General features: G+C 53.4%; 1 protein-coding gene across 1 annotated transcript in view; it reads left to right on the forward strand.

Annotated features, from left to right (window-relative positions):
* SRL (sarcalumenin) overlaps nt 1–24,410 on the forward strand; it is a gene marked incomplete at both ends in the record, with an annotated part of 33,565 nt that extends 9,155 nt beyond the window's left edge. The window contains 6 exons of the mRNA XM_081255943.1: nt 13,954–14,934; nt 16,624–16,725; nt 17,845–17,940; nt 20,375–20,491; nt 21,480–21,713; nt 23,599–24,410. Of these exons, the coding sequence (XP_081112069.1) occupies nt 13,954–14,934; nt 16,624–16,725; nt 17,845–17,940; nt 20,375–20,491; nt 21,480–21,713; nt 23,599–24,410 (2,342 nt within the window). The remainder of the gene's footprint in view (nt 1–13,953; nt 14,935–16,623; nt 16,726–17,844; nt 17,941–20,374; nt 20,492–21,479; nt 21,714–23,598) is intronic.
* Between the last annotated feature and the right edge of the window lie 205 nt (nt 24,411–24,615).

Here is a 24,615-nt window from a genome sequence, read left to right on the forward strand (position 1 = left end):
TGAGGTTCCAGATGGGACGCTCTTCAACCACTACGGTTCCTTAGCCCTGGACCCAGGCTGCTGAGCAGTTGCTGGCTATGAACAGATTGTTCTCGTCTCTCTCCCAGGTGGTTGCACCTGTTTCCTTGGTCCTCTCTCGGGCCCCACTGCCTATGCGATTGCACCAGGGGCTAATCTGGAGCTCTGCTGACACTCCCTGGACAAGTGTGTTGAATGAATGGATGGACAGCTGGCCAGGGGCAGGGGATTCCAGGAGCAGCACCTAGCCTAGCGGTGGTGCTGGGGAGGACACTGGGGAGAATTTTCCAGGAATAAGCATGTGCTGAGGGCAGGGGGTCTGGTTTCTGGCTGGTCGTGTGATGGGGAGAGTGGTGAGCTGAGAACCCAGAAACTCTCCTGGGGAGTGAGCGCCAGCACCCAGCCCCACACTGTCTCCTACGTGCTCGGCAGGGGAGGAGCAGGATGCAGGCCCCTCCTACTACTCTGCAGACGCCACTTGGAGAAAGAACTTCCTGTTGACCCTCTGCCGCCATCCACAAAGGGTCCACCTATCGGCTTCTGCCTTCCTACGCTCTCCTTGCCAGCAGGAGCCCCTAGCTGGAAGGTGTCTGGGTCTCCTCACAGCGGAGTTAGGGGTCCCCAACCCAGAGACTGGGGTGTCATCAAGCTCTGGGAGCTGGTGACTGTGGCTCTGTGGCACTCTCTGTGGTTTGTCCTGGCTCTGGAGGAGCGCAGGGGTGGGGGCAGGTCTCCAGGGGCCCCTTGTCTTTCCAGAAATGCTCACCAGTGAATCCAGTTTGCACCCAAAATGCCCTACCCCCCCCACCCCAGGAGCTCCTACGATGAGCCCCCGGGGTCCACATCTCTGCCTGGCACTGAAACTCTGCCACCAGGAAGTGAGTTCTCTCTTCCTGCCTGCCCGCCGCCCCTCCAATTAGCTGCTATTTCTTTAAGGGGAGGATCTTTATATTTAGGAATCCAGATCGTGGTTATCACAGCAACCTTCTGAGCTGGTAAGGCAGATACTCCTAGGACCCTTTGATCACAAAATAATAGGACTGGGCAGGTAAAGTGACCCCGCCCATGGGTACTTTTCTGGTTCTGAATCCTGGTCCTGAATCTCCTGTCTTCTGGAACTTTGAACTTTCTGAGTTAAGGGAAGGCCTCATGTTTTGCCACCATCCATCCATCCATCCAATGGCTGTTCAGATGCTGGGATACAAAAATCTCTGATAGACAGGAAACCAGATAAGTAAGTTATCTAGTTCATTAGACATTTATAGGTGCAGCTGACAAAGAGACTCGGATGGAAAGAGGGGAAGGTGCGTTGGGAGGTAGCCTCACCAGGGTGGCTGGGAGGCCTGGCAGAGAAGGTGACCAGAAGCCAAGACTCAGGGGAGGAGGGGAGAGAGCTAGGCAGTTATGTGGGGAGCATTCCCAGCAGAAAGCACAGCACAGGGAGGAAGGGGGGCCTGACGCTCCCCGGAAGAGCAAAGCAAAGAGACAGAGACTGGTGGGGGTGGGCAGCGTTGGAGGGTGTGTGCAGAGGTGGGCAAGGGGCTCAGGAAGGGGCTGTTCCACAGTCCAGGTGAGAGACAACAGCACCTGGGACCAGGACTGGTGGGGGCGGGGGGTGGGGTGGGGAGAAACAGTTAAATTGAGGATAGATTTTGAAGGTAGACAACAGGTTCAACTAAGGTTTTGGAGAAAGAAAAGAATTGTAGATACTTTATGTGCTTTTTTTTTTTTGGCTGAGCCCTGGGATCTTAGTTTCCCACAGTGAAAGTGCCACATCTTAACCACTGGACCTCCAGGGATGTCCTAATGTTTTATCTTTTATTTATTTATTTTTATTAATTTATTATTTTTGGCTGTGTTGGGTCTTCATTGCTGCGTGTGGGCTTTCTCTAGTTGCAGTGAGCGGGGGCTACTCTTCGTTTCGGTCCATGGACTTATTGCGGTGGCCTCTCTTGTTGCGGAGCACGGACTCTAGAGAGTGAGGGCTTCAGTATATGCAGCACATGGGCTCAGTAGTTGTGGCTTGCGGGCTTTAAAGCGAGGCACAGTAGTTGTGGCACACAGGTTTAGTTGCTCCGCGGCATGTGGGGTCTTCCTGGACCAGGGCTCGAACCCGTGTCCCCTGCATTTGCAGGTGGATTCTTAACCACTGTGCCACCAGGGAAGCCCTATTTTTGGAACAACTTTATTGAGATATAATTAATATACTCTACAATTTGCCCATTTAAAGTGTACAATTCAATAGTTTTTAGTATATTCACAGAAATGTGTAACTATAAGCAGTCAATTTTAGAATATTTTTCTTCACCTCAAAGAGAAACCCCCGTGTCCATCAGCAGTCACCCCACCCCCTGCCCTGTTCTCCCCTGCCCAGCCTCCCATCCCCTGGCTGCCACTGATCTGCTTTCTGCCTCTGTGGGTTTCCCTGTTCTGGACATTTCATGTAAATGGAATCATATAATATATGGTGTTTTGTGTCTGGCTTCATCCACTGAGCATCATGTCTTCAAGCTTCATCCACCATGTAGCCTGTGTCAGTGCTTCATTTCTTTCTTTTTTCTTTTTTTTTTTTTTTGCGGTACGTGAGCCTCTCACTGTTGTGGCCTCTCCCGTTGCTGAGCACAGGCTCCGGACGCGCAGTCTCAGTAGCCATGGCTCACGGGCCCAGCCGCTCCGCAGCATGTGGGATCCTCCCGGACTGGGGCACGAACCCATGTCCCCTGCATCGGCAGGCGGACTCTCAACCACTGCGCCACCAGGGAAGCCCCTTCATTTCTTTTTATGGCTGATAATATTCCACTGTATGGATGGACCACATTTTGTTTATCCATTCATCCATTGATGAACATTTGGGTTGTTTCCACTTTTTGGTTATTGTGAATAATGCTGCTGTGAACATCGGCGTATATGTTCTTGTGTGGAGATGTGTTTTGGTGAGAGTTTATCCTACCATAAAAGTTCTGTATACTTTTCTAGTAGTATCCAGCTTTCAGAATTCCATCACATGTCATTTAAGCCTCCCACCCTCTGACACGCAATAGGTGCTCCATCAGTAGCAGTGGAATGAAGGCAGAACGAATCTGGAGGTGGGGAGGCTGCATATTTTTCTCTTCTGTCTTATTACTGATGAAACAGGGACAGAAAGCTAAAATACTTGTTCGAGGCCCACCTGCTGATTAGGGGAGCAAATTCGGGTCCTGACTCTGTCCTTCTCTTTTCTTCTTCCTCCCCAGAGTCACAGAGTTTCCAGGGCTTCCCCCCGAACCTGCAGCTCTGCCTGGCCACTGGGGTTCCATCCCAGGGGTAAGGACTTCCCACCCTTTTGTGCTCTCCTTCCAGAAATATCCCCTGGAAGGGTAGCAAGGCCAGTTAGACCCCAGACCCACGATGTTCTTGGAGCTCATGGGCATCAGCCCTGCTGGCTGCCTGTGGCCTTGGAGATGGGCTGTTGCCTGGGATGGGGAGCCAGGGGCAAGCCTGCTACAGCCTCCTGCAGGGAGGCTCCACTACGCCACCAGGGAAGTCCTGGGCATGATTTCTTAAAGAATGCCGCAGGCGTCTATTGTGTGAGTCTTGGTGCTCAGAGCTTTCTCAGGCTCTTCTGTGGGGTGTAAAGAGATAATGGGCCTACCTCCTGCCCTGGAGGGGGTGACAACCTAGAAGGGAAGGAAGGACACCCTCCTCTGCCCCGCCAGCACACACAGGTCACAGCCACACAGGTCAGGGGCTGCATCGCCTGGCTCAGTGTGGATAGTCATGGACACTGAGTCAGCTGAGGTCAGGGGGACCCGTGTAGCCTGGGGTAGTGAGGCCCAGGAGGTGTCGTGGGGAGGTGGGACATAGCTGGTTTGAGGGACCGGGTGCGGCTGGATCCGCAGGAAGCAGAGGGCGACCCAGGCATGTGGTGATGTGGCCGTCAGCAGACCTGTTACAGGTTGGATTGTGTCTCCCGAGAAGATATGCTGCGACCTGTTTTGGAAATAGGGTTGTTGCAGATGTAGTTAGTCTGACTGGTGTCCTTAGAGGAAAAGGAGAAGAGACACAGAATAGAGGCACAGGGAGAAGGCCACATGTGACGGAGGCAGAGACTGGAGACACCCGTTAACAAGCCAAGGGTTGCTGGGAGCCACCGGAGCTGGAGGAGACAGGAAGGCACCTCCCCTAGAGCCTTTGGGGGAAACAGCACCCTGTGACACCTTGATATTGGACTTCTGGCCCCAGAACCAGGAGAAGATACATTTCTATTGCTTTAAGCCACCAGGTTGTGGCGCTTTGTTATAGCAGCTTTGGGAAAGGAATACAAGACCAGGCTCAGGCTTCAGTGCAGGGATTTGGGACACCTATCTGGCAAGGGTGGGAGGCCCTTTGGGCAGGCAGCCTGCTGCATCCTCAGGTGCGGCCTGGCACAGCCTGTGTGGGGCCCATGGTAATGACCAGGAAGGGTCACCCTGGGGACAGCGTGTGCGGAATGTCCACTCACTCTTGCCCCGCTCTCCATCCTGCCCTTGGCTTTAACCTTCCTCTCTCCAGAGGAGCCACAAGAACTAAGTAGTAGATGGCCCATCTGCATGGCCACCAGGTGCTGGAGGAAGAGAAGGCTCATGCATGGTGAGAGCCTTGTCTGGTTTCAGTATTTGAAGAGACCAGATGGAGAACCCAGGGCCTCGGTGACGCTGAGCCCACCCGAGAAGGAAGCTGCTCTCGAGTTTAACTGCTTTAATGATTCCTCCCCAGGATGGGATGTCCCGAGAGGGAGCCCCCCTGGAGGGCTGAGAGGCCTGGCCTGCGGGAGGGATGGAGCCCGGGCTCCCCAGGAAAGTGGGGCCCACATGTCTGGGGTTCAGGTGTCTTGGGGATACAAACCGGAAACCAGTCTGCTTCCAGAGGAGATGTGAGATCTCTAGGACATTCCACCAGAGAGCAGCCTGGGTGTTCTAGCGTCTTTGTCTGTGGTGTCCAAGCTCTGGAGCCATAACTGAGGGTAACGGATGGATTTGCTCCAGAGGCTTTGGAAGTTTGTACTGTTCAAGGAGCAGCATGTGGGAGGTGGTCTTCTGCCCTTTCTCTGTGACCTAGACGCTGGAAGACTCCTCTGGTCCTGTCTTATGACCTCTGCTGTCCTGAACTCAGAGAACTAAGAGCTGGTCTCACACAGCTTCACAACAAGAGAAGCCACTGCAATGAGAAGCTCGCGCACCACAACGAAGAGTAGCCCCTGCTCGCTGCAACTAGAGAAAACCCGCGCGCAGCAACAAAGACCCAATGCTGCCAAAAATAAATAAAATAAATAAATTTATATTTTAAAAAAGCATAAAAAAAAGATGAGGACTTCCCTGGTGGCGCAGTGGTTAAGAATCTGCCTGCCAATGCAGGGGACACGGGTTCGAGCCCTGGTCTGGGAAGATCCCACATGCCGCGGAGCAACTAAGCCCGTGCGCCACAACTACTGAGCCTGCTCTCTAGAGCCCATGAGCCACAACTACTGAGCCTGCGCGCCTAGAGCCCGTGCTGCACAACAAGAGAAGCCACTGCAATGAGAAACCCGTGCACCACGATGAAGAGTAGCCCCCGCTCGCCACAACTAGAGAAAGCCTGCGCACAGCAATGAAGACCCAACGCAGCCAAATAAATAAATAAATAAATAAATACAATTTAAAAAAAAAAAAAGATGAGGTTTGGGGAGCCCATCTGTCTCAAATTTGGGGAAGCCCTTTGTGAGAGAAGGTGGAAAGATCCGGCATCTTGGCGTCTGGGTGGCAGTTTTTCTGGAAGGGTCCATGGGCCAGGCACACAGGGCGGAATATTCATGTGTTACTGCTGCCCTACCCTCTCCCCTTGGCTTGACCTTCCTCCCTAAACTCCTCTGAGAAGACCTGGTGGCCGGGGCTCCTGGGGGGTGAGATCTGCTAAGGATGACGCCTCACCCCTGAGCTGGCATCGTGGGGGGAGAGCTGTGGAGGTGGGCAGAGCTGCTGGCGGTGCCAAGGTGAAGGGGCTGCGGTAGTCGGGGCATGCAGGCCGGTGTGCGAGGCCCTTCCGAGCCGTGGAAACATTAGCTCTGATTGCTGGACAAGCAAAGTGCGGCTGAGGGGTAGCTGGAGCTGCTCTCCCTTGTCTCTGGGACGGCCACAGCAGCGTCCTCAAGGCCTGAGTCGCTCCTGAAGGGCGGACTGTTTTGCTCCTTGCGCTCACTGGTCTTAAGGACGGTGGTGAGGCCACATGGGCAACTCGAGTGGCCTGTCTCCCATCGTGCTGCCTGTTCCCAGAGCGGGGAAGGGCCCTCACCTGTTCTCACACAGATGTGGCCCCTGATATGACTTTTTATTGGGGTGAAGTGCAGGGTCACCTCACTTTAATAGCTGGATGGGAGGGGCCCGGGAGGCAGAAGACAGAGGGGGAGGCGAGTGTGGCCGCGGAAGTTTCTGGGTGAGTCAGGGCTGCCTGGAAGTGGGAGTCAGTGGCCGCAGGAGTTAGCCTGGGGCTGAGGAGGCCGAGGTCTGGGCCCGGGAGTGTTGGTAGCTCAGGTCTGTGTCCTGACTCAGGCCAGCGGGAACCATGGAGAGCTGGGCCATCCCCAGGCGCCCACAGCTCCTTGTCTGAGCTGCTTCCAGCTGGAAGAAAGGGAGAAGGACCCTGGGCAGAAAGACCTCGCCTGGCCCACTGACTGACTCCCAGAAACGGGGTTGAGGGGAGTAGGGTGCAGGTGAGCCAGCTTGGTTCCTGTCCAAAGCTCATTCTGTTTTTGGCCTGGCATCTTTGCTCTTCTAGGAAATTATTATTATCATACCTGACATTCGTAGAACGCTTTTTTTTTTTTTGGCCATGTGACTTGCAGAATCTTAGTTCCCCGACCAGGGATTGAACCCAGGTCCCGGCACTGGACCACTGGGAAATTCCCCGTAGAATGTTTTAAACATTGTCTGATGTTTAAAATACTCCGAAGGCGTTGGCAAAGCAGGTATCATTCTCTGCGTTTTATGGGTGAATGGAGCTGGGTGTGGGGAGTGAGGGGCAGCCCATATACTAACCTGCATGGCAGTGAGGAAGGCTCCAAGGAGCAGAGCCCAGCTCTCCTGGCTTCTGACGGTGTCCAGAGAGACCAGTCTGGCTCTGGGTCTCGCGGCAAAGGGAAGCCCTGAGATGTGGGCCTGGCCCAGGAAGGTGTCAGATCTGGTTCCCGAGCTCGAGAACCAAGCCAGCTTCCTGCCACTTCCCTGGCTCGGGGAGGAGGTGGGTCTGTGTCATTGCTCCCCCACACCTGGCAAGCCCATGATGGCTCTGACCTGAACCCAAGGCGTTTGTCTGACCGCGACCTTGGGGAGCCACACTCCTTTAGCCCCCAGTGGGTTGCTCCCTGCCTGGTACCCCAAAGTTAGACCATCAGCCCTCCCAGAGGTGGTCCTCGAGCTCCCAGGGAAGTTGTTTCTTCGGGTGAGGAGGTGGAGGTGGGGGAAACCACCTGCCTGCCTCAGCCTGTCTCAGAATCCAACTTGCATCCCTCCCTCCTTCCTTTTCCTTCCCACCCACCTCGGCCCCTCTGAATGGAGGAAGTATTGCCAACGACTCCTGCAAGGATCTGTGCTCACTTCAGGCAGGGAAAGCTGAGCATCCCTTTAATGATCGAGTCACACCCAGGGCTTAGGGCTTAATGTTTTGCTTCTTCCAAAGGTACTTGCCTTTTGAAAGTGAGTACTCACCCATATTCATGGATCCTCCGGGCGTCAGTGCTGAGCATGTGTGTACACCATGGCTGTGGGATCCCGGGCGACTTCTCTGTGTACCTCCCAAACCAAGAATTCCCAGGAATTAGGGGTGGGGAAGGGGGATGGAGTTATTCTGTCAATCTCTGGACTTTATGGGTTAAAAACAGTTGTCTTGAAGTCTTGAACATCCTTTTCAAAGGGAGGAAGAAGAGGGTAGGCAGAGAAGCCGCTGTCCGTCTGAGGCTGACTCACCCCCTCTCATTTTGGGGTGGGCGGGGGAGTGGCCAGATGCTGGGACAGCTCAAGAGACCCGGAACTGGTGGAGAGCTGGGTTCCAGAACCAGCCCACTGCTGACTAGCCTAACTAGCCCTGTGGTCTTGGGATAATCACTTATCAGAGTTTTAGGATCCTGATCAGTGAAATTAAACCAGTTCGTCTGTGAGGAGGTCCTTTTTGACCCCCATCCCATGGTTCCCACTGACTTCTGCCACATCATTGTGTCCTATCCCCTGGGTGAATTATTCTGGGGCTAGAGTCCAGCCCGGGACAAGCTGTCTTGGTGGGATTAGCCTTGACTTTAGGAGCTTGGCCAGGAAGCCAAAGAACCTTCTGCGAATGGCTGCCTGGTCTCCTTGTCTGGGGGGAGGAGAGAGGGGCCCACAGAACGGTGAGGGAGAGGGTCTCAGGGTCCCAGAAGGGGGTAGGCACTTCCCTCCTAAGTTCCTTTTCAGCATCAGTGTCTGTAAAGCCATCTGAAGACTCATCCAAGAGGTGAAGAAACAAGGGGCTCTGAGCAGTGAACATTTACTCTATAAATAAGGCCAAGAAAGAATATGATGCCAGAGGGGTCGCTGCCATTGGCTCAGTCCAGGAGTGCTCAGGGACAGGATCTAGAACACGGAGGGGTTGGGCTGCCGCTCTGGCCTCATGAACTTTGATTCTGAAGTGCCCTCCGCTGCACCTCAGGCACCGCAGGTGAGACGTCCAAGTGTCTGGGCAGAGGACAGCCTGGTGAAAGACGGGGGACTCCCTGGACGACCAGACCACTATTCCTGACTCCCAGGGACAGATGTGTCCAGAGGTAGAAGTGGAAAGTGATTGTACCACCAGGATTCTTTTTTTTTTTTTTTACTGATGACGCATCTGCATCATCATGTATGAGTAATGGTGTATTCTACCTGTGTGTGACTTTGGACTCAATGGTTTCAGTTCAAACGGATGAGAAGTCACGTCGACAGATGCTTGGAAACATGCGCTAAGGAGACTTGGAAGGTTGGAACTGAGTCTACATTCTGGTCCGTGAAGAGGTCGGCCAAAGCAGGTCAACCAAACAAAAGATCTTGGGTGTTGACCTCTCTTCTCCTGAGGTCCAGTTCCAAACTCGAGACAGACTCCCTGACACTTGGTACTGAGGGTGACCCAGAGCAGGGATTCTCAAACTTTGGTGTTCATTAGAATCACCTTGTGAAACACCCAGATTCACACTGACCCAACCCTGGAGATGGTGCATCTGTGCCGGGAAAGCCCTGCAGGGCTCGGATGCCACTCGCTGTGGTCCAGAGAGCTCAGCTTTGTTTCTTGGCCTGAGTGCTAGCCCAGCCCTGGATGGCCTGTTGAGCCAACACTTGACTTTGCTGAGTCTGCTTCCTCATTTCAAGAGAAGTTAATAATCCTTGCTTTCCCTGCTTCAGAGGACTGCTTGGGGGGATGAAGAACATGAAGTTACTTGGGGAAGTATGAAGTTCTGTGTGAAGGTCAGATGTCATCTAGCTCTGTGCCAGGTGCATGTTTATCAGCAAAGTGAAAAGATGCTGTGATGGGGGGCTTCTTGGGCTTCTGGAGAAAATGATCAAGAGGAGGAATTTTTAGGGAAAAGGCAGGGGAGGCAGGAGAGTGGTTGTCAACCACCCCACCCCCACCCGACTTAGGCAGTGGGACAGACAGACCCAAGGAGAGCTGCTGGGCAGGAAGTACCAAGGCGGTGGCTGAACCCCACCCAGCTCCTTCATCTCCCCTCACCCACTAGGCCCTTCCATGGAACCCTAGCATCTCATGGGACATGGTTTGCAAACCATGTGGGAGCAGAAGGAACTCTAGACTGAGGGCCATGAACTTGGGCTCTGTCCCACCTCTACCCCTGATCTTGGGCAAGTCTTTAAAGCTCCCCAGCCAGAGCTTCCTCCTCTGCAGTGGACTCACCAAGTCCCCTGGCAACTCCGCAGTAACCTGAGTCTGTACAAAAGTGTTTGGGAAGAGTTAGGAGCTGGAAAAAAGTCCAGTGTTTGGTGGTGGAGAGAGGAGAGAGGAACTGAGCTTGAGGTTTCCGCTAAGGCTGTGGGAGGGTGGGGGAGCAGCTGAATGGTTGACCCCCCACCCCCCAGAGAAAGGCTGATGGCAGAGGGGGCATCAGGAGAGAAAGCAGAGCCAGTGTATGCCGTGCTTTGCCTGGGGCACCAGCCTGTCAGGCTCAGGGGCCTTCCCATGATCGCCGAGGCTGAGCTGGGGACTTGCTATTCACGTACCCTGTCCAGGGCCTGGGCGGCTGCCTTGACATTAGCACATACAGTGCAGTACTACGTGTCCTGGGGTAGACTGAGGTTCATCTTACCAGGCTCTCACACTGGCCAGCATGTCCTAGGTCCTCTGTGTCCCCCACCCCTCCTCCAGGGCCGCTAGGGGGCTTCAACAAGACCCTAGGGAGGTCAGAGTGGGTGGTAAGACACTGGGTTTGATTTCACAGAATTGAACTGAGTTTAACTGGAGGCTCCTGAAGCCTCTGACTGCCTCCTGGAGGAGAGATTGGGCCCAATGGCACAGCTGCTTCCTGGGGATTGAACTCTGGGGACCCAATGGCATGGCTTGTTCCATTGAGAGACTTTCTGTCAGAGAAGTTATTTTTAGCCTGGGAAGGAAGGTCACAGGGCATGAAACCATCACCCTGGGTTTTTTTTTCACTCCAAATTGCTTAGACGAAGGGCAAGGGCAGCTTGGCACTAAGTCATAAAAACCAGGGAAGAGTAATGGATGTAAATGTGTATACACACATGTACCCACTTGACTTGCTGTCCAGGGCCCAGGCGTGGAAATACACAACAGTGAGAAGGTCACGTATACATCCAAAGTCTGGGGTCCTTATCTCCCTTCAGAGATGGATGCAGCTCTCTCACCCCCACCAGGACAGATGGTATTTGACAATATTAGAAATACCACAGGCAGTCACACCCACAGTCTGTTCAGCCCGGTATCACCACCAGCAACAACATCATCAAAATCACTATCACCATTATCATCATCACCACCATCATCACCATAATCAACACCATCAAAATCACTATCATCACCATCATCATCACCATTATCATCAACAACATTAATAGTAGAGGGTGACAGGGCCTGTTGGAAAGGGCTGGATTCCCTAGAGGAGAATCCTTGACCACTGCTATTTCAAGGTCAAATGCAAAGGCCTGTTGACCCATCCAATTTGGGAGCCTCCAGTGGGCACGTGAGTGGGGAGGGGCCAAGAGCAGAAACCTTGGGGTCAGGATAATTTGGCTGAGCAGAGGTTTGCAGCTTTGGCTGCATGTTAGAATTGCTCCCCAATTTTTTGTGGGGGGGGTAAAGTTCTGATGCTGGGGCTACACCCTAGACTAATTCAATCAGAACCTCTGAGGAGGGGGAGAGGAGTGGGATCAAGAACCAGGTGATCCCAATACACAGTCAGTGTCAAGAACCACTGGTTCAGAGGCAGTTTTCTGAGCTCATGTAGACTGTGCTTCTCAAACTGTAATATGCAACAAATGAATTGTTCAAATGCAGATTCTGATTCAGTGGTTCTAGGCTGGGGCCTGAGAGTCTGCATCTCTACCAGGCTCCCAGGCCCCTGGACCACACGCTGAGTAGCACGGGGGAGTGGGGGGAGTAGGATGGGGTAGGGGGCAGGGTAGAACACTTCTGTAGGGTCAGGCAATCTCCTCGGCAGCTCTGGAGTTAAATGGCCTCAGCCAGTTGCTAGCTGTCTGATGTTGGGCAAGGCATTCAGTGCCTCTAATTCCAGTCCTCTCTTCTGTAAAATGGGGATGAGTAAGACTTGTTTTACAGAAGTAAGCAAGTTGAGTAAGATCAAGTAAGTTCATGTTTTTTTTTTTTTTTTTTTTGGTATGCGGGCCTTTCACTGTCGTGGCCTCTCCCGTTGCGGAGCACAGGCTCCGGACGCGCAGGCTCAGCGGCCATGGCTCACGGGCCCAGCCGCTCCGTGGCATGTGGGATCTTCCCAGACCGGGGCACGAACCCGTGTCCCCTGCATCGGCAGGCGGACCCTCAACCACTGCGCCACCAGGGAAGCCCAAGTTCATGTTTTATACATAAAGTGCTCAAGCATTGCCTGGCACACTGAATAATTGTACAAATGTATCTCACATATATCTTGCTGCTCAGAGGCCTGTCAATCCCTTGGGTTATACCAAATTCCTGCCATAAGATTTTTTTCCAGAGGTTGTCGGGGGTAGGGGGGGAGATAGAGATGCAAGCAAAGGAATCAGGACTTACAGGTATTCAGTGGTAATGAAAGAAAATTTTAATGAGTAACCTCCAGGTCCCCCACTAAGGGACCAGGAATTCCTATGGTACCCAAATCTCCCCATGGACCTCTTCATAGCACTTTCTGGGGGTCAGGCAGGGTCCCAGCTCTGGGAACAGAGGGAGGATTAAGCCTTGGTTCCTGCAATCCAGGAGTCAGAGAGGGCGCATGCAGGGAGGGGCGAGGTACCAGCGGGAAGGGGTTCCTCTATGCTCCCCTCAACACAGCGTAGCATGGAAGGCCTGGACAAGAAGCAGGCAGTTCTGGGTTCCACTTGCCCTCTAGCCGCCTGGTGTCTTGGGCAAATCAAAGACTTTCTCTAGACCTTCACCTCTGAAACCTGGCTGACAGTAATAAGGGAGGTGACTCTGGTCACAAATGTGAAGGTTGTTGGGGGAAGTGTTATATCAACATGTGGGCTCCTTTATAATAAAAGGCACCCAAACTTCCCATCCTTCTGAATTTGATAGCAGGTTGTATCTGTGAGGGTTAATGAGAAAATATTTGTTCCTGGCCCCTGGAGGCTTCCCCAGCTTTCAGGGAACAAGGGAGTGGGTACCCCGAGGTAGAAGGGGTAGGTACCCCCAAGAAGTGGCTTTTCTTTATGGGAGGCCGAGCTGGGCCTGAGAGAGGAGGCGCTGTACCCAGCAGGGAGGAGGGATGCTGCTTCCTCAGAAAGAGTCCTGTGAATCAAGGGAGACCTGGGGATGGCTCAGCTACCCTGAGGCAGGGCACCCACGGTCCCGTCCCCTCATCCCCATGTGTCAGCGATGTTCCCCCTCTTTGGGTCTCCTCCTTAAATAGGTCCCAACCTGGGTGGGAGGGGGCAGAAGGGTTAGGCCCCACCCTCCCTTTTGACCCCATTGTTCAAATAAATCACACTTGTCCCTTGACAGAGGCATCTGACACAGACTGGGCCCCTTCCTGCCCTCTGCTTTGCTCTCCCAGTGCCCTTGGCTCTCCCAGTAAAGCTCTGGGCCCTTAGAAGGGGATCCCCTCAGGAGGGGTTCGCTAAGGCCACCAGGAAGCCCAGGCCTGCCCGTTTTGTGTATCTCTTCCTCCTCAGGCCATGTCCTCACTAATCTTAGGTAGAGAGGCCAGCAAATGCCTGCCCTTAAGGGGACAGAATTGGATGTGTGACTTAAGGTTGAGAGCCACAAGTAATCCCCTAAGTGCTCCGCCCCTTAAGCTAAGAGGATCTGGCCAGCACACACCTGTTTTCACTACTTTGTTGGTAGCAATATAAAAAGCACGCTGGTTAGTGACTCTAGGAACTGATGAGGGGTGGGGTGGACATGCATCTGTCCTATCCTGGAAAGATCTCCGGGTAAGCCAGGCTGCACGTGCCTGCCCGCAAGGCTGAGGAAGGGCTGGAAGGGCTCGCCCAACTTCCATCCCCACGGGGAGGCTGGAGAGGCAGGGTCAGGGGCGGGGCTCGGGGTGGGTCAGCTGCTCGCTCTGAGCCACGGCTCCCATCAAGAGGGAGGCTCTGCCGGCCACGCAGGGCGGTTATGAAGACCAGGGAGGGAGGAGCCCCACAGTCCCGCTGGTCCACACCGCTCTCCTGGAGACAGGAGCTAGGCTGAGTTAGACTTTTGAGAAGCAAAGCGAGTGCCAACCCCTTGACATTTACCAATCGTGTTCTAATCATCTAGAACTGCAAGTTTCCGCCTCGGGTGGCACAGAAGATGTTGGCAGTTTGTTGGAGAATCATTTCTGTGCTGGAGACGCAAGTCTAGAGGAGAAGGAAAGGGCGCTTCAGGCAGAAGCGGCCCCCGGAGAGACGAACCTGCTCCTTCACCCCACAGATGGCAGGGAGGCTGGGGGCTCGGAGAAGACAGCCGCCGGGGCCCCCGCCACCAACGGCCTGGGCTCTGATCCCGAAGCCAGCTTCTCCAAAGCCTCAGCCTCCGAGTCAGCTCCCCCCGGGGAACCTGCGGGGTCTGGGGAGGAAGATACGGGCCAACCTGGAGCAAACGCCCTTCCCCCAGGAGGGGAGGGGGCGCCCGGGGAGGAGGGGGCGCCAGAGCTCAGCTCAGGAGAGGGCCCAGGACTGGAGACAGAAGGACAAGCTGGGAGTGCCGAGGTCCCCGAGGAAGCCGCGGAGGCGCTAGGGGACGACCCCGCGCAGGGAGCAGCAGCAGGGCCCCCAGAGCCTGAAGACTCAGGGGACTCTCCCAGTAAGGAGGTCGAGACAGGAGGGAAGGGCAGCCCAGGACCCGGTCAGGAGCCAGAATTGCCAGATGGAGTCGCGGACTTGGACGCAGAAGCCGCGGAGGGGGCGGAGGACCAGGGGGAGCCCAGCCCCAGCCCAGCGTCGGACGCGCGCGCAGAGGTGGGGGGCTCGCAGGAGGACCGCCCCGCAGAGGGGATGCCCGAGGACCACGAGGACGCGGCCTCCTACGAAGAAGAGGGGGGCGAAGAATCTGAAGAGGACAGCGGCGACGGGGCTAGTTCGGAAGAAGCAGGGGGCTCCTCGGAAGAGGAAGAAGCCGGGGAGGAAGTCAGGGAAGGAGCCCAGGAAGCGGCGGGAAGCAAGAGCAGCGGGGAGGAGGGGGCCCGACCAAGCGCTGAGGAGTCGCACGCGGGGCCCGAGGGGACCGAGGCGCAGGAGCCCAAGGAGGAGGGGCCTCAGGGTAGGGGATCCCAGGGCTGCTCCGGGCACCTCCGCGGGGAGGCGGCGTGGCGGGGGCGTGGCGGCTGCTCGGGGAATTGGGGCGGCTGCGGTCTTCCCGGAGGTCTTGTGTGTAGGGGCAGGCAAGGACCCACAGGGCGGGAGAGCCCCCAGCCAGCCCCGGGTTTGTGGGGTGGAGGCCCCATGGGGGTTGCCCGGCCCTCGGGGTGCCTTCGGGCTGTTCATTAGCCACTTATACCCACTTCGGAGGGACCCTGGAGAGCCCAGAGGAACCTGATCTCGTTATAGGCCATCAGAAACTTACCGGTTAAGGTCTCTCAGTGCACTTTAACACAGACTAGTGCCTTAACCCAAAAGACGGGGTGGGGGTGGGGGGCATAGTGGCAGGATTTGAGGCCCAGAGGCAGGCTGGTGGGTGTGAGGGGGCACTGCGGGACCATGTTGGTGGGCTAGCTCCTGGGGTCTCCCCTTGAAGACTAGGCCATGTCAGGATGGTGATAAGAAACCTCAGGCTGTCTGTGACACTAATGTCCCACAGATGTCCGTCCACCTGGAGCAGCAGCAGCCTTGCTTGCTCTCAGGGCCGGGGAACGGGGGAGTGGGGGGGTGGGGGTGGGGGTGGGCAGGGCCAAAGCTGCTGGGCAACATTGGAGGCTGTAGCATCCTAGGGAGGTGTGGCCTCATCCACCGAGTACACTGACCTGGACCAAGAACTGGCTTGTAGGATGGAGGCACTGGGGTCAATCTTCACTTTCCAACACAGGTTTCCTGGCAGAGCTTAGCTTCCACACCTGGCAGGTACACGCACTGGGGGAGCAAGCCCCTCCCCTTTCCCTGGCCTCCCAGCTCTGGATCTGATCTCAGAAAGAATCACTCTCTTGAGGTGCTGCATGAGGCACATTGCTTCTTCTCTTCTCCCTTCCCTCCTGGAACTGGTCTCCCTCTGCCCCACAGGCCAAGTCTATCCTCCTTCTATCACCTAAAATCCTTTGTGCCATCAGCCCCCGTAGAGACAGCTGTGATGTTAGAGGCCCAGGAATGTGAGCACCCCTCCCTGGAGCCTCAGGTAGTCAGGGACATCTGCTGGGTCAGAAGCAGCAGTGCTCCCGCCTCTCCCTCCCCACCCCGCTCCCCAAGACTCCCTGTAGCAGCTCTTCCTGATAAAATGCTCACTTGACCAGGCCAGTGGTTCTCTTAGAACCCAAAATGCAGACTCCTATAAACCGCTCCTCTCAGGAAGTTTTCTAACTCCCCCTGCTAAGACTTCGTAGGCACACTTCTTAGGCCCTCCTAGCTTCTGGAATCTTTCCTTCCGTACCCACATCGCTGTCTGTAATTATATTACTTTCCAGGTTATTTCACCCCCTCTCTCCACCAGACTGTAGAAAATTCCACAAGGGCAGAGCTGGGTCGGTTTTGGGCACCACGGCATTCACAACGCCGTGCTCCGTGCTTGGTGTATATAGTAGGTGCTCAATCAACAGTTGTTGAATACCTAAAATGGATCGAGGAGCTTAACAAGTTGAGTTTGAATTTTAAAACTCCCTCCTAGAAACAGGGCTCCTTGCAGTTGAACCTGGCAAGCCTTGGTCAGCACTTGCTCACAACCCCGCCCTTGCCCGACTGGAGGGAACCTAGAGCCACTGGCTCCTAGTTCTGCCCTAACCCTGCTCTCTGCTTCTCTCCCCAGAAGAGGCGGAAGATGTGACTGAGGAAGCCCCACTGAGGGACCGCTCCCACATTGAGAAAACTCTGATGCTGAATGAGGACAAGCCAACTGATGATTTCTCTGGTAATCAGGGGCAGGAGCTGGGAGGTGGAGGGGCTGGGGTGGTAGGGGTGGGGTGGGGGGTGGGCTGTGTGGTGTGTTCGTGAGGACCTGGGCTGGGCTGGGAGAGCCCTGTGGCCAGAGGCCACGCAGCACCTGGTGGGGCATGGCTGCAGCTCTGAGGCCAGCAGGCACCCCAGGCAGGAGGAGCACCCTGGAGATGGGGGGCTTCATGGAGAAGGCTCCGTGAGCAGCATCCAAGGCTGGGGGCCTCTGGGTTGGCGGGGAGGAGGAAAGGCGATCCAAGCAGAGGGGCCAGCGAAAGGGTGAAAGGCAAATCCCAGTGCTGCTGCCTGGGGACGGTGTAGCCTCCAAGTCATGGCTAGGGAGGGTTGTTCATCACTTTGGCTTTGATTTTTTCAGTTGATAAAGCCCTCTGATGTCCAGTATTTCATTTCATTCTTGTAATAACTCAAGGCTTTCAGCTGGGCTTACTGTCTCCTCTTAATCGATGAGCTGGTGAAAGCTCAGAGCAGGGCAGGGCTTTGCTCTGGCACACAGCTGGAGACGGGCAGCTCACGGGCAGGGTTTGGAAAGACTGACCCTCGGTGGCCCCATGTTCTTCCCTCCCTGTGCCTCACCCCATGAGCCCCTTCTCCCTGGAGCCACGCTCTTCTCAGGAAGATACTTGGGATGTTTGATTCCTCCCAGGGGCACCAAGGATGCGGTGACGGGTGCAGGGCTGGGGCGGCCATGCCTCCTTGCCCTCTAAACCTAAGGCAAGCATGAGTACAGTTTGGGGGGAAAGAGAGAAGGAGATGGGGTTGCCATCTGCCATAGAAAGGCCTTCAGGTAGCTGCAGGCTGAGGCGGTGCTTCTGGACACACTGTTGAGGGGAAGGAGAACAGGGTTAGGTTAAAAAAAAAGCTCTGGAGGCTTTCAGGGGTTGGGAGGATGCCTTTCGGTTTAAAGATTTCTGAGGGTTGAGATGTGCACCAGCTCCCCCCAGGAACACTGATGTACTGCACGGCCCCTGCTCCCCACCAGGCGGGGCCAGAGCCGCCCTGGGGAGTGAGATGGATCCACAGCGGTGAAACCACCCGGTGAAGCCCCTGCCTGACCCTTGCCCTTCTCTGCCCCCAGTGGTGCTGCAGCGGCTTCGAAAGATCTACCACTCATCCATCAAGCCCCTGGAGCAGTCTTACAAATACAATGAGCTTCGGCAGCATGAGATCACAGGTACCTCTAGTGTCCGGAGGTCGGAGGTCGGAGGTCGGAGGTCGGGCCTATACCTCTGACTGTCCACACTTCCCTGAGCCCTCAAGGGGAGTTCTCCTGAGTTATCAGGGAGGGGCAGAGACCTCAGTGACACGAACCATCCTTTCCCAGCAGGTGTGCCCCTTAATTTGCACAGGGCTTTATGGGAGAACAAGTGTTTCATCTGTGAACGTTCATGCAGGCAGTTTTGGTTTCCAAGGATGGAGATGCCAACTTCCATCCCTCCTGTGCTCAAGAGCCACGAAGGGCTCCCCATTCACATACAGGTCGTGTCTTCAGTCCCCTGATTGGCCTAGAATCCTTCCCTCCTCCTAATGGCTTCTCAACTCAACTTCCCTTGGGTCTGGATTCTTTCAAAAATTGATTTTCAAAATCATAAAAATAAGATACACTTGTTGCCAAAAAAGTTCTGTGCAAAATAGTATAGATTGAAAAATAAAAATCTCTTTCTTGATTTCCAGCCTCTTTAATTCCACTCCCAGAGACAGCTGCTGCTATGGTTTCTCATGAATACTTCCAGATATTGCTCTGCTTACATGAGCATATCCAAGGGTGTCTTTTCGTTTGTTTTACAAAGATGGGATCACACCACACAGATGCTCTTTCTGGTCCCTGTGCACCCACCACCCTAAATAACATACCCTGCTGATGGACCACGGGGTGTTTGCCATGTTCTGTTTTTAAAGCGTTACAAACACTGCTATAAGTGTTATGTATTTCATGGAAGTATATTTGTAGGATACATTTTTTTAAAGAAATGCTGGAATTCAATATTTTGATAGTTGTTGCTCAGTTGCCTTAGGTTGTCCTCTGTGTACCCACAGCAACAGGATAGTGTTCTTGTTGCCCCACAGCAAGGCCATTTTTAAGTGTCGCTTGTCTTGGAAACCTGTTAACAATGGCATCTAATTGCCATTTAATGGCTAGTGGTTTGCACGTCTCTTCCTATGTTAGTTGGCTGTTTCTGTATCATCTCCGCGATGTTCCCAATGGCTCTACAGCGGATGGGGTGTTGTAGGGCCTACGTTATTCCTGCTTTACAGAAGGTGGACCGGAGGCCCTGAGAGATGCTGGGCTACTCAGCCCACACAGCTGGAATTAGGAGCGGTAACTTTCTCCTTCTTCCTTTTTTCTTCCTTCTTCCCTTGCAATCTTCTTCGGCAGGCGGCCCAGGGGGATGGTTTCTCTGTGGGGAGAGCATCCCAGTGTCGTGATCTCACTTCCCAGTCTCCCTCCTCGCCCCTCATCTCTCACCAGTGCCAGGGCTCCTCTGTGCCCCTGGGCAGCCTCCTGTGTGACCTCCCTGCTGGGTCCCTCACTTGCAGCCTCCTGCGTGTGCCAGTGCCGCCCCCTGCTGCAGAGAGCGGGAACAGCAGCTGGCAAAGCCCGCTGGGGTGGTCTCGCGGGAGAGCTGGAAGGCCCAGTTCCCCTTGGCATGGCCTGGGCCTGGGGAAAAAGGCTTCTTGTAGGATCTCTGTGGCTGTAACTGGGGACTCCTGCCACCCCCAACCCCCAGCCCACCAGTCCCTTCCTGTCCCCGAGCCAGGGGTTGAGAACCCAGCAGTGCGAAGGACTCACTGAGTGTCTTTACCAGCAGGGAGGAAGGGGCATGGCCTGGTACCAATTTCAGGTAATAAATATATGCTCTCCCCTCACAAGACACCATCTTGGTCTCAGGGCTCAAGGAGGGGCTGTAAGTCAGCGGGAAGGAGCCTCTCACTGCCCCTTCCCTGAGCCCTGGAGAATTCTGCTTTTCCTGCTCAGGGACCCCAACTGGGGAAGCCCAGGCAGGGTGTCCTCCCCAACACGGACAAGAACCAGAGAATTGCCGAGTCAACGCTTGGTCTCAGACACTGGCAAATGTGCCGTGGACTTTGGAGACTAATATTTGAGACTGGCCCTGGAGCCTGGCTTGGGCTGAGCCTGAGGGGTGTCAGGAGTTGCAGTTAAGGGGAGGCAAGCAGGGGACAGGCAGCGCCCGAGTCCAGACCATCCAAGGGTGTATTAAGCCTCTTCTGTATCCTTTGTTTGGTTACCAATTCAGATAGCGGCATTTCAGCCTCTCCCCGCATGGCTGCTCTCTCCTGCCCCTTTTATGAACCCTTCGCCTCCAGATCTGAACCAGGAGGAGTTGACTTCAATTGATCCCTCCCACTCTGGGGCCGGTGGGCTGCAGATCTGTGCATGGCCCAAATGCTGTCTTCCCATGTTCTCTAACTGGGTCATTGCACTAACATAGCATGAGATGTGCCCCTGATGGTGACACGCTCTCTGGTCCAGGGTAGAATCCCACAACTCAAGATGGACTGTCTGGGACGCAGAGTGAAGAACCCTGTCCCTCCACAGTAAGGAGCTTTGTGAGTTCACCTCCATGTCTCATCCCTGCTGCCCACAGATGGGGAAATCGCATCCAAGCCAATGGTGCTGTTCCTGGGACCGTGGAGTGTTGGCAAATCCACCATGATAAACTATCTCCTTGGGCTGGAAAACACTCGCTACCAGCTCTATACAGGTAACAGTGAGACTTTCTTGTGTGGTTGTTGGTATTTTAGTGTTATATGTAAAAAGCATTTTGAAGAATGAAAACATTCAGGGGATGTAATGTACAGTACAGGGAATATAGGCAACAACAGTGTAATAACTTTGTGTGGTGACTGATGGTAATGATACTTATTGTGTAGATAATTTCGTAATGTATGAAACTATTGAATCATTCTGTCATACACCTGAATCTAACATAATATTGTAAGTCAATTATGCTTCAATTAAAAAAATAAAATATGACAGATTAAAAAAAGAAAAAAGAAAAATTAAAATACTCATACGTATCTTCAATATAATAATGAAGATTACATGCAAGAAACCAGCAGTACGCCCATGTTCACAGAGCATTATTCACAATGGCCAAGAGCTATAAACAACCCAAACGTCCATCAATGGATGATGGATAAAAAACATGTGTTCCATCCATGCAGTGGAATATTATTCAGCCTTGAAAAGGAATGAATTTCTAATACATGCCACAGCATGGATAAACCTTGAAGACATTATGCTAAGTGAAATAAGCTAGACACAAAAGGACAAATATTGTATGAGTTCACTTATATGAGGTCCCAGAGTAGTCAAATTCATAGAGACAGAAAGTGCAGAAGAGATTCTAGGGGCGGGGAGTGGGGGAATGGGAGTTAGTGTTTGATGGGGACAGAGTTTCAGTTTGGCAAGATGAAAATATTCTGGAGATGGATGGTGGTGATGGTTACACAACAATGTGAATGTTCTTAATCCCACGGAACTGTATACTTAAAAATGGTTAAAGTGGTACACTTTGTTATGTATATTTTATCACAATTGAAATAAAACAAGCCACTAGGTTAGCAAACATAGTATCCAATGCCTGTGGCAAGCCCTCCATGAAACATCTTGCTTGTCCATGTCCTTGGTGGTGGATTGCTTCCCCAGAGATGACTGTGTTCCCTTTAACCCCATGCCTGTGTGTGCAGGCGCCGAGCCCACCACCTCCGAGTTCACGGTCCTCATGCACGGGCCCAAGCTGAAGACCATCGAGGGTATCGTCATGGCTGCTGACAGTGCCCGGTCATTCTCGCCCCTTGAGAAGTTTGGCCAGAATTTCCTGGAGAAGCTGATCGGCATTGAGGTTCCCCACAAACTTTTGGAGCGGGTCACATTTGTGGATACGCCAGGCATCATCGAGAACCGCAAGCAACAAGAAAGAGGTAATTTAACAATCGTTTCTGAGCAGCATGAGCGCTGTCTTAGAAAACTGTTAATATTTTAGACAGTGGATGGTAGGCGGACGTGGGAGAGGCTAGTGTTGTCCAAGACCAGGGGATGCATTCTTTGCTTCCAGCCCCTTCTTGTTGTCACTGTGGTGTCTCTTGGGTGTGGGGTACCTCATCCTTTTCCCTTCTCAAGGACTGATCAGGTTTGGAGGCCATCAGCATTTTCCCAAGGGGGAGCCTGGTCTTCTCTGTCAGGAGCTCCCTGAGGTCTGTGCTGGGGCTTAGCTGTCTTTGGGAGGCCCATGGTGTCCAGGTGATCAAGAGCCTGGGCTCCTTGGATCCCAGTCCACATGCACTTGACCTCTGGCTAACTTGGATCTGGGTTAAACCTGACCTTCAACTTTTCCTAGTCCCAGTATCTGCTTTACCAGGCCTGCTTCAAGAGAAGCCTGTCTCAGACTTTCCAAAGCTCTGCTTGCCTTCAGGTGGCAGGGGAGTGCCACTTGGTGTCACTATGATGCAGGGCCGTCTGCAGAGATGAGTCATAATGGGGCATTTGTAGGAATATATGACCAGATGGTGGATCTCAGTTTATGGTTATAACCAGAACCCTGTTTTATAGCTAGTAATAATATTATCACTAAAAATTATAATAATAAATTAATCTTTATTGCACTCCTATAATGCATAGGATAATTTTATGCATTACTGATTGATCACTGTAGAAACATTTCAAGACAGGTATTCCTAGTCCTCTCATTTTGGAAATAAATTAAAGGAATTAGAATGTATCAAGCTGGCTGTGTGACAGGCTGGCAGTTTTAGTTTGGTGCTTTCCTAAATTTATAGCAACGTCGTAATCTTTATATCATCTTAGGTGTTATTGTTCTTCTTGTCATTTTGCAGCTAAAATGCTAAGGCTTAGAAGCATTTAATATTCAGCTGGCCAGTGGCAGAGCCCAAGTTCTAGTCCAGGTCTTGATGGCAGGTCCATGTTTCTTTCCCCTAAGTAAGGCACCTTCTCTTTTATTCCTTCTAATTCCCTGACATTTTTCCTTCAACATCTTTGCCACTGCCCAGATCTTTGCAGACAGTGGGAAAATCTCCATTTGGAAAAAGTGTTTTGCTTTCCTGGAGCCTTGGATTCCATTGTGGATTAAAACAAGGATCAGGCTGTTCTTTTTTTTTCCCCTGGCCTTGCCATGCGGCTTGTGGGATCTTATTTCCCCATCCAGGGATTGAACCTTCAGCCTCAGCAGTGAAAGCACGGAGTACTAACCACTGGACTGCCAGTGAATTCCCCAGGCCATCCTTTTTTTTTTTATAAAAATAAATTTATGTATCTATTTATGTATTTTTGGCTGCATTGGGTCTTCGTTGCTGCCAGCAGGCTTTCTCCAATTGCAGTGAGCGGGGGCTACTCTTCCTTGTGGTGCACTGGCTTCTCATTGCGTTGGCTTCTTTTTGTTGCGGAGCACAGGCTCTAGGCGCACGGGCTTCAGTAGTTGTGGCACGTGGGCTCAGTAGTTGTGGCACGTGGGCTCTAGAGCACAGGCTCAGTAGTTGTGGCGCACAGGCTTTGTTGCTCCGTGGCATGTGGGATCTTCCTAGACCAGGGCTCAAACCCGTGTTCTCTGCATTGGCAGGCAGATTCTTAACCACTGCGCCACCAGGGAAGTCCCCCCACCAGGCCATTCTTGATTGAGGGTTGACAAGGGACAGGAGATATGTAATTAATTCTTTAAAAGTCTTTAGAAACCCAGAAACTCCCTGATGCCGTTACTCCCTTCGAGCCACGGAGTGGTCTGGTTCTGGAAAGAGGGGTGAGGGGCTTGAGGTGGCGCCTGCCCAGCCTGACTTCTCGCTCCCTTTCCCCAAGGTTACCCGTTCAACGATGTGTGCCAGTGGTTCATCGACAGAGCGGACCTCATCTTTGTTGTCTTTGACCCAACCAAGCTGGACGTGGGTCTGGAGCTGGAGATGCTCTTCCGCCAGCTGAAGGGGCGTGAGTCCCAAATAAGGATCATCCTGAACAAAGCCGATAACCTGGCCATGCAGATGCTCATGAGGGTCTATGGGGCCCTCTTCTGGAGCTTGGCCCCGCTCATCAACGTCACGGAGCCCCCAAGGGTGTACGTCAGCTCCTTCTGGCCACATGTCTACAAGCCTGACACCCACTGGGACCTGTTTCTCAGGGAAGAGATCTCCCTCCTGGAAGACCTGAATCAGGTGATCGAGAACAGGCTGGAGAACAAGATTGCCTTCATCCGCCAGCATGCCGTCCGGGTCCGCATTCACGCCCTCCTGGTCGACCGCTACCTGCAGACGTACAAGGACAAAATGACCTTCTTCAGTGATGGGGAACTGGTCTTTAAGGACATCGTGGAAGACCCTGATAAATTCTACATCTTCAAGACCATCCTGGCAAAGACCAACGTCAGCAAATTTGACCTTCCCAACCGCGAGGCCTATAAGGACTTCTTTGGCATCAACCCTATCTCCAGTTTCAAGCTCCTGTCCCAGCAGTGTTCCTACATGGGAGGTTGCTTTCTGGATAAGATTGAGCGGGCCATCACCCAGGAGCTCCCCAGCCTCCTGGGAAGCCTTGGGCTGGGGAAGAATCCAGGTGCTCTCAACTGTGACAAAACAGGGTGTGGCGAAACCCCAAAGAATCGCTATAGGAAACCCTAGGTTGCTGTGTTGCCATTCTCGGGCTCCTGTTGGTGAATGAGCTTGTGTCCTAACTGTCTGAGAAGTCCTGGTTTATTAACCCTTTGAGCCACACTGGCAGGAACCGTTACGCATTGGAGATTTGGGAGTTAATTGAGGCCAGTTGGTGGGGTGAGGGGTGGGTCGAGGGGGGAGAGTGGAAACTGTGAATTGTGGCATGCTTGTC

This window comes from Mesoplodon bidens (genome assembly GCF_964165515.1).
Source record: "Mesoplodon bidens genome assembly, chromosome: 15".
Classification (NCBI taxonomy): Eukaryota; Metazoa; Chordata; class Mammalia; order Artiodactyla; family Ziphiidae; genus Mesoplodon; species Mesoplodon bidens.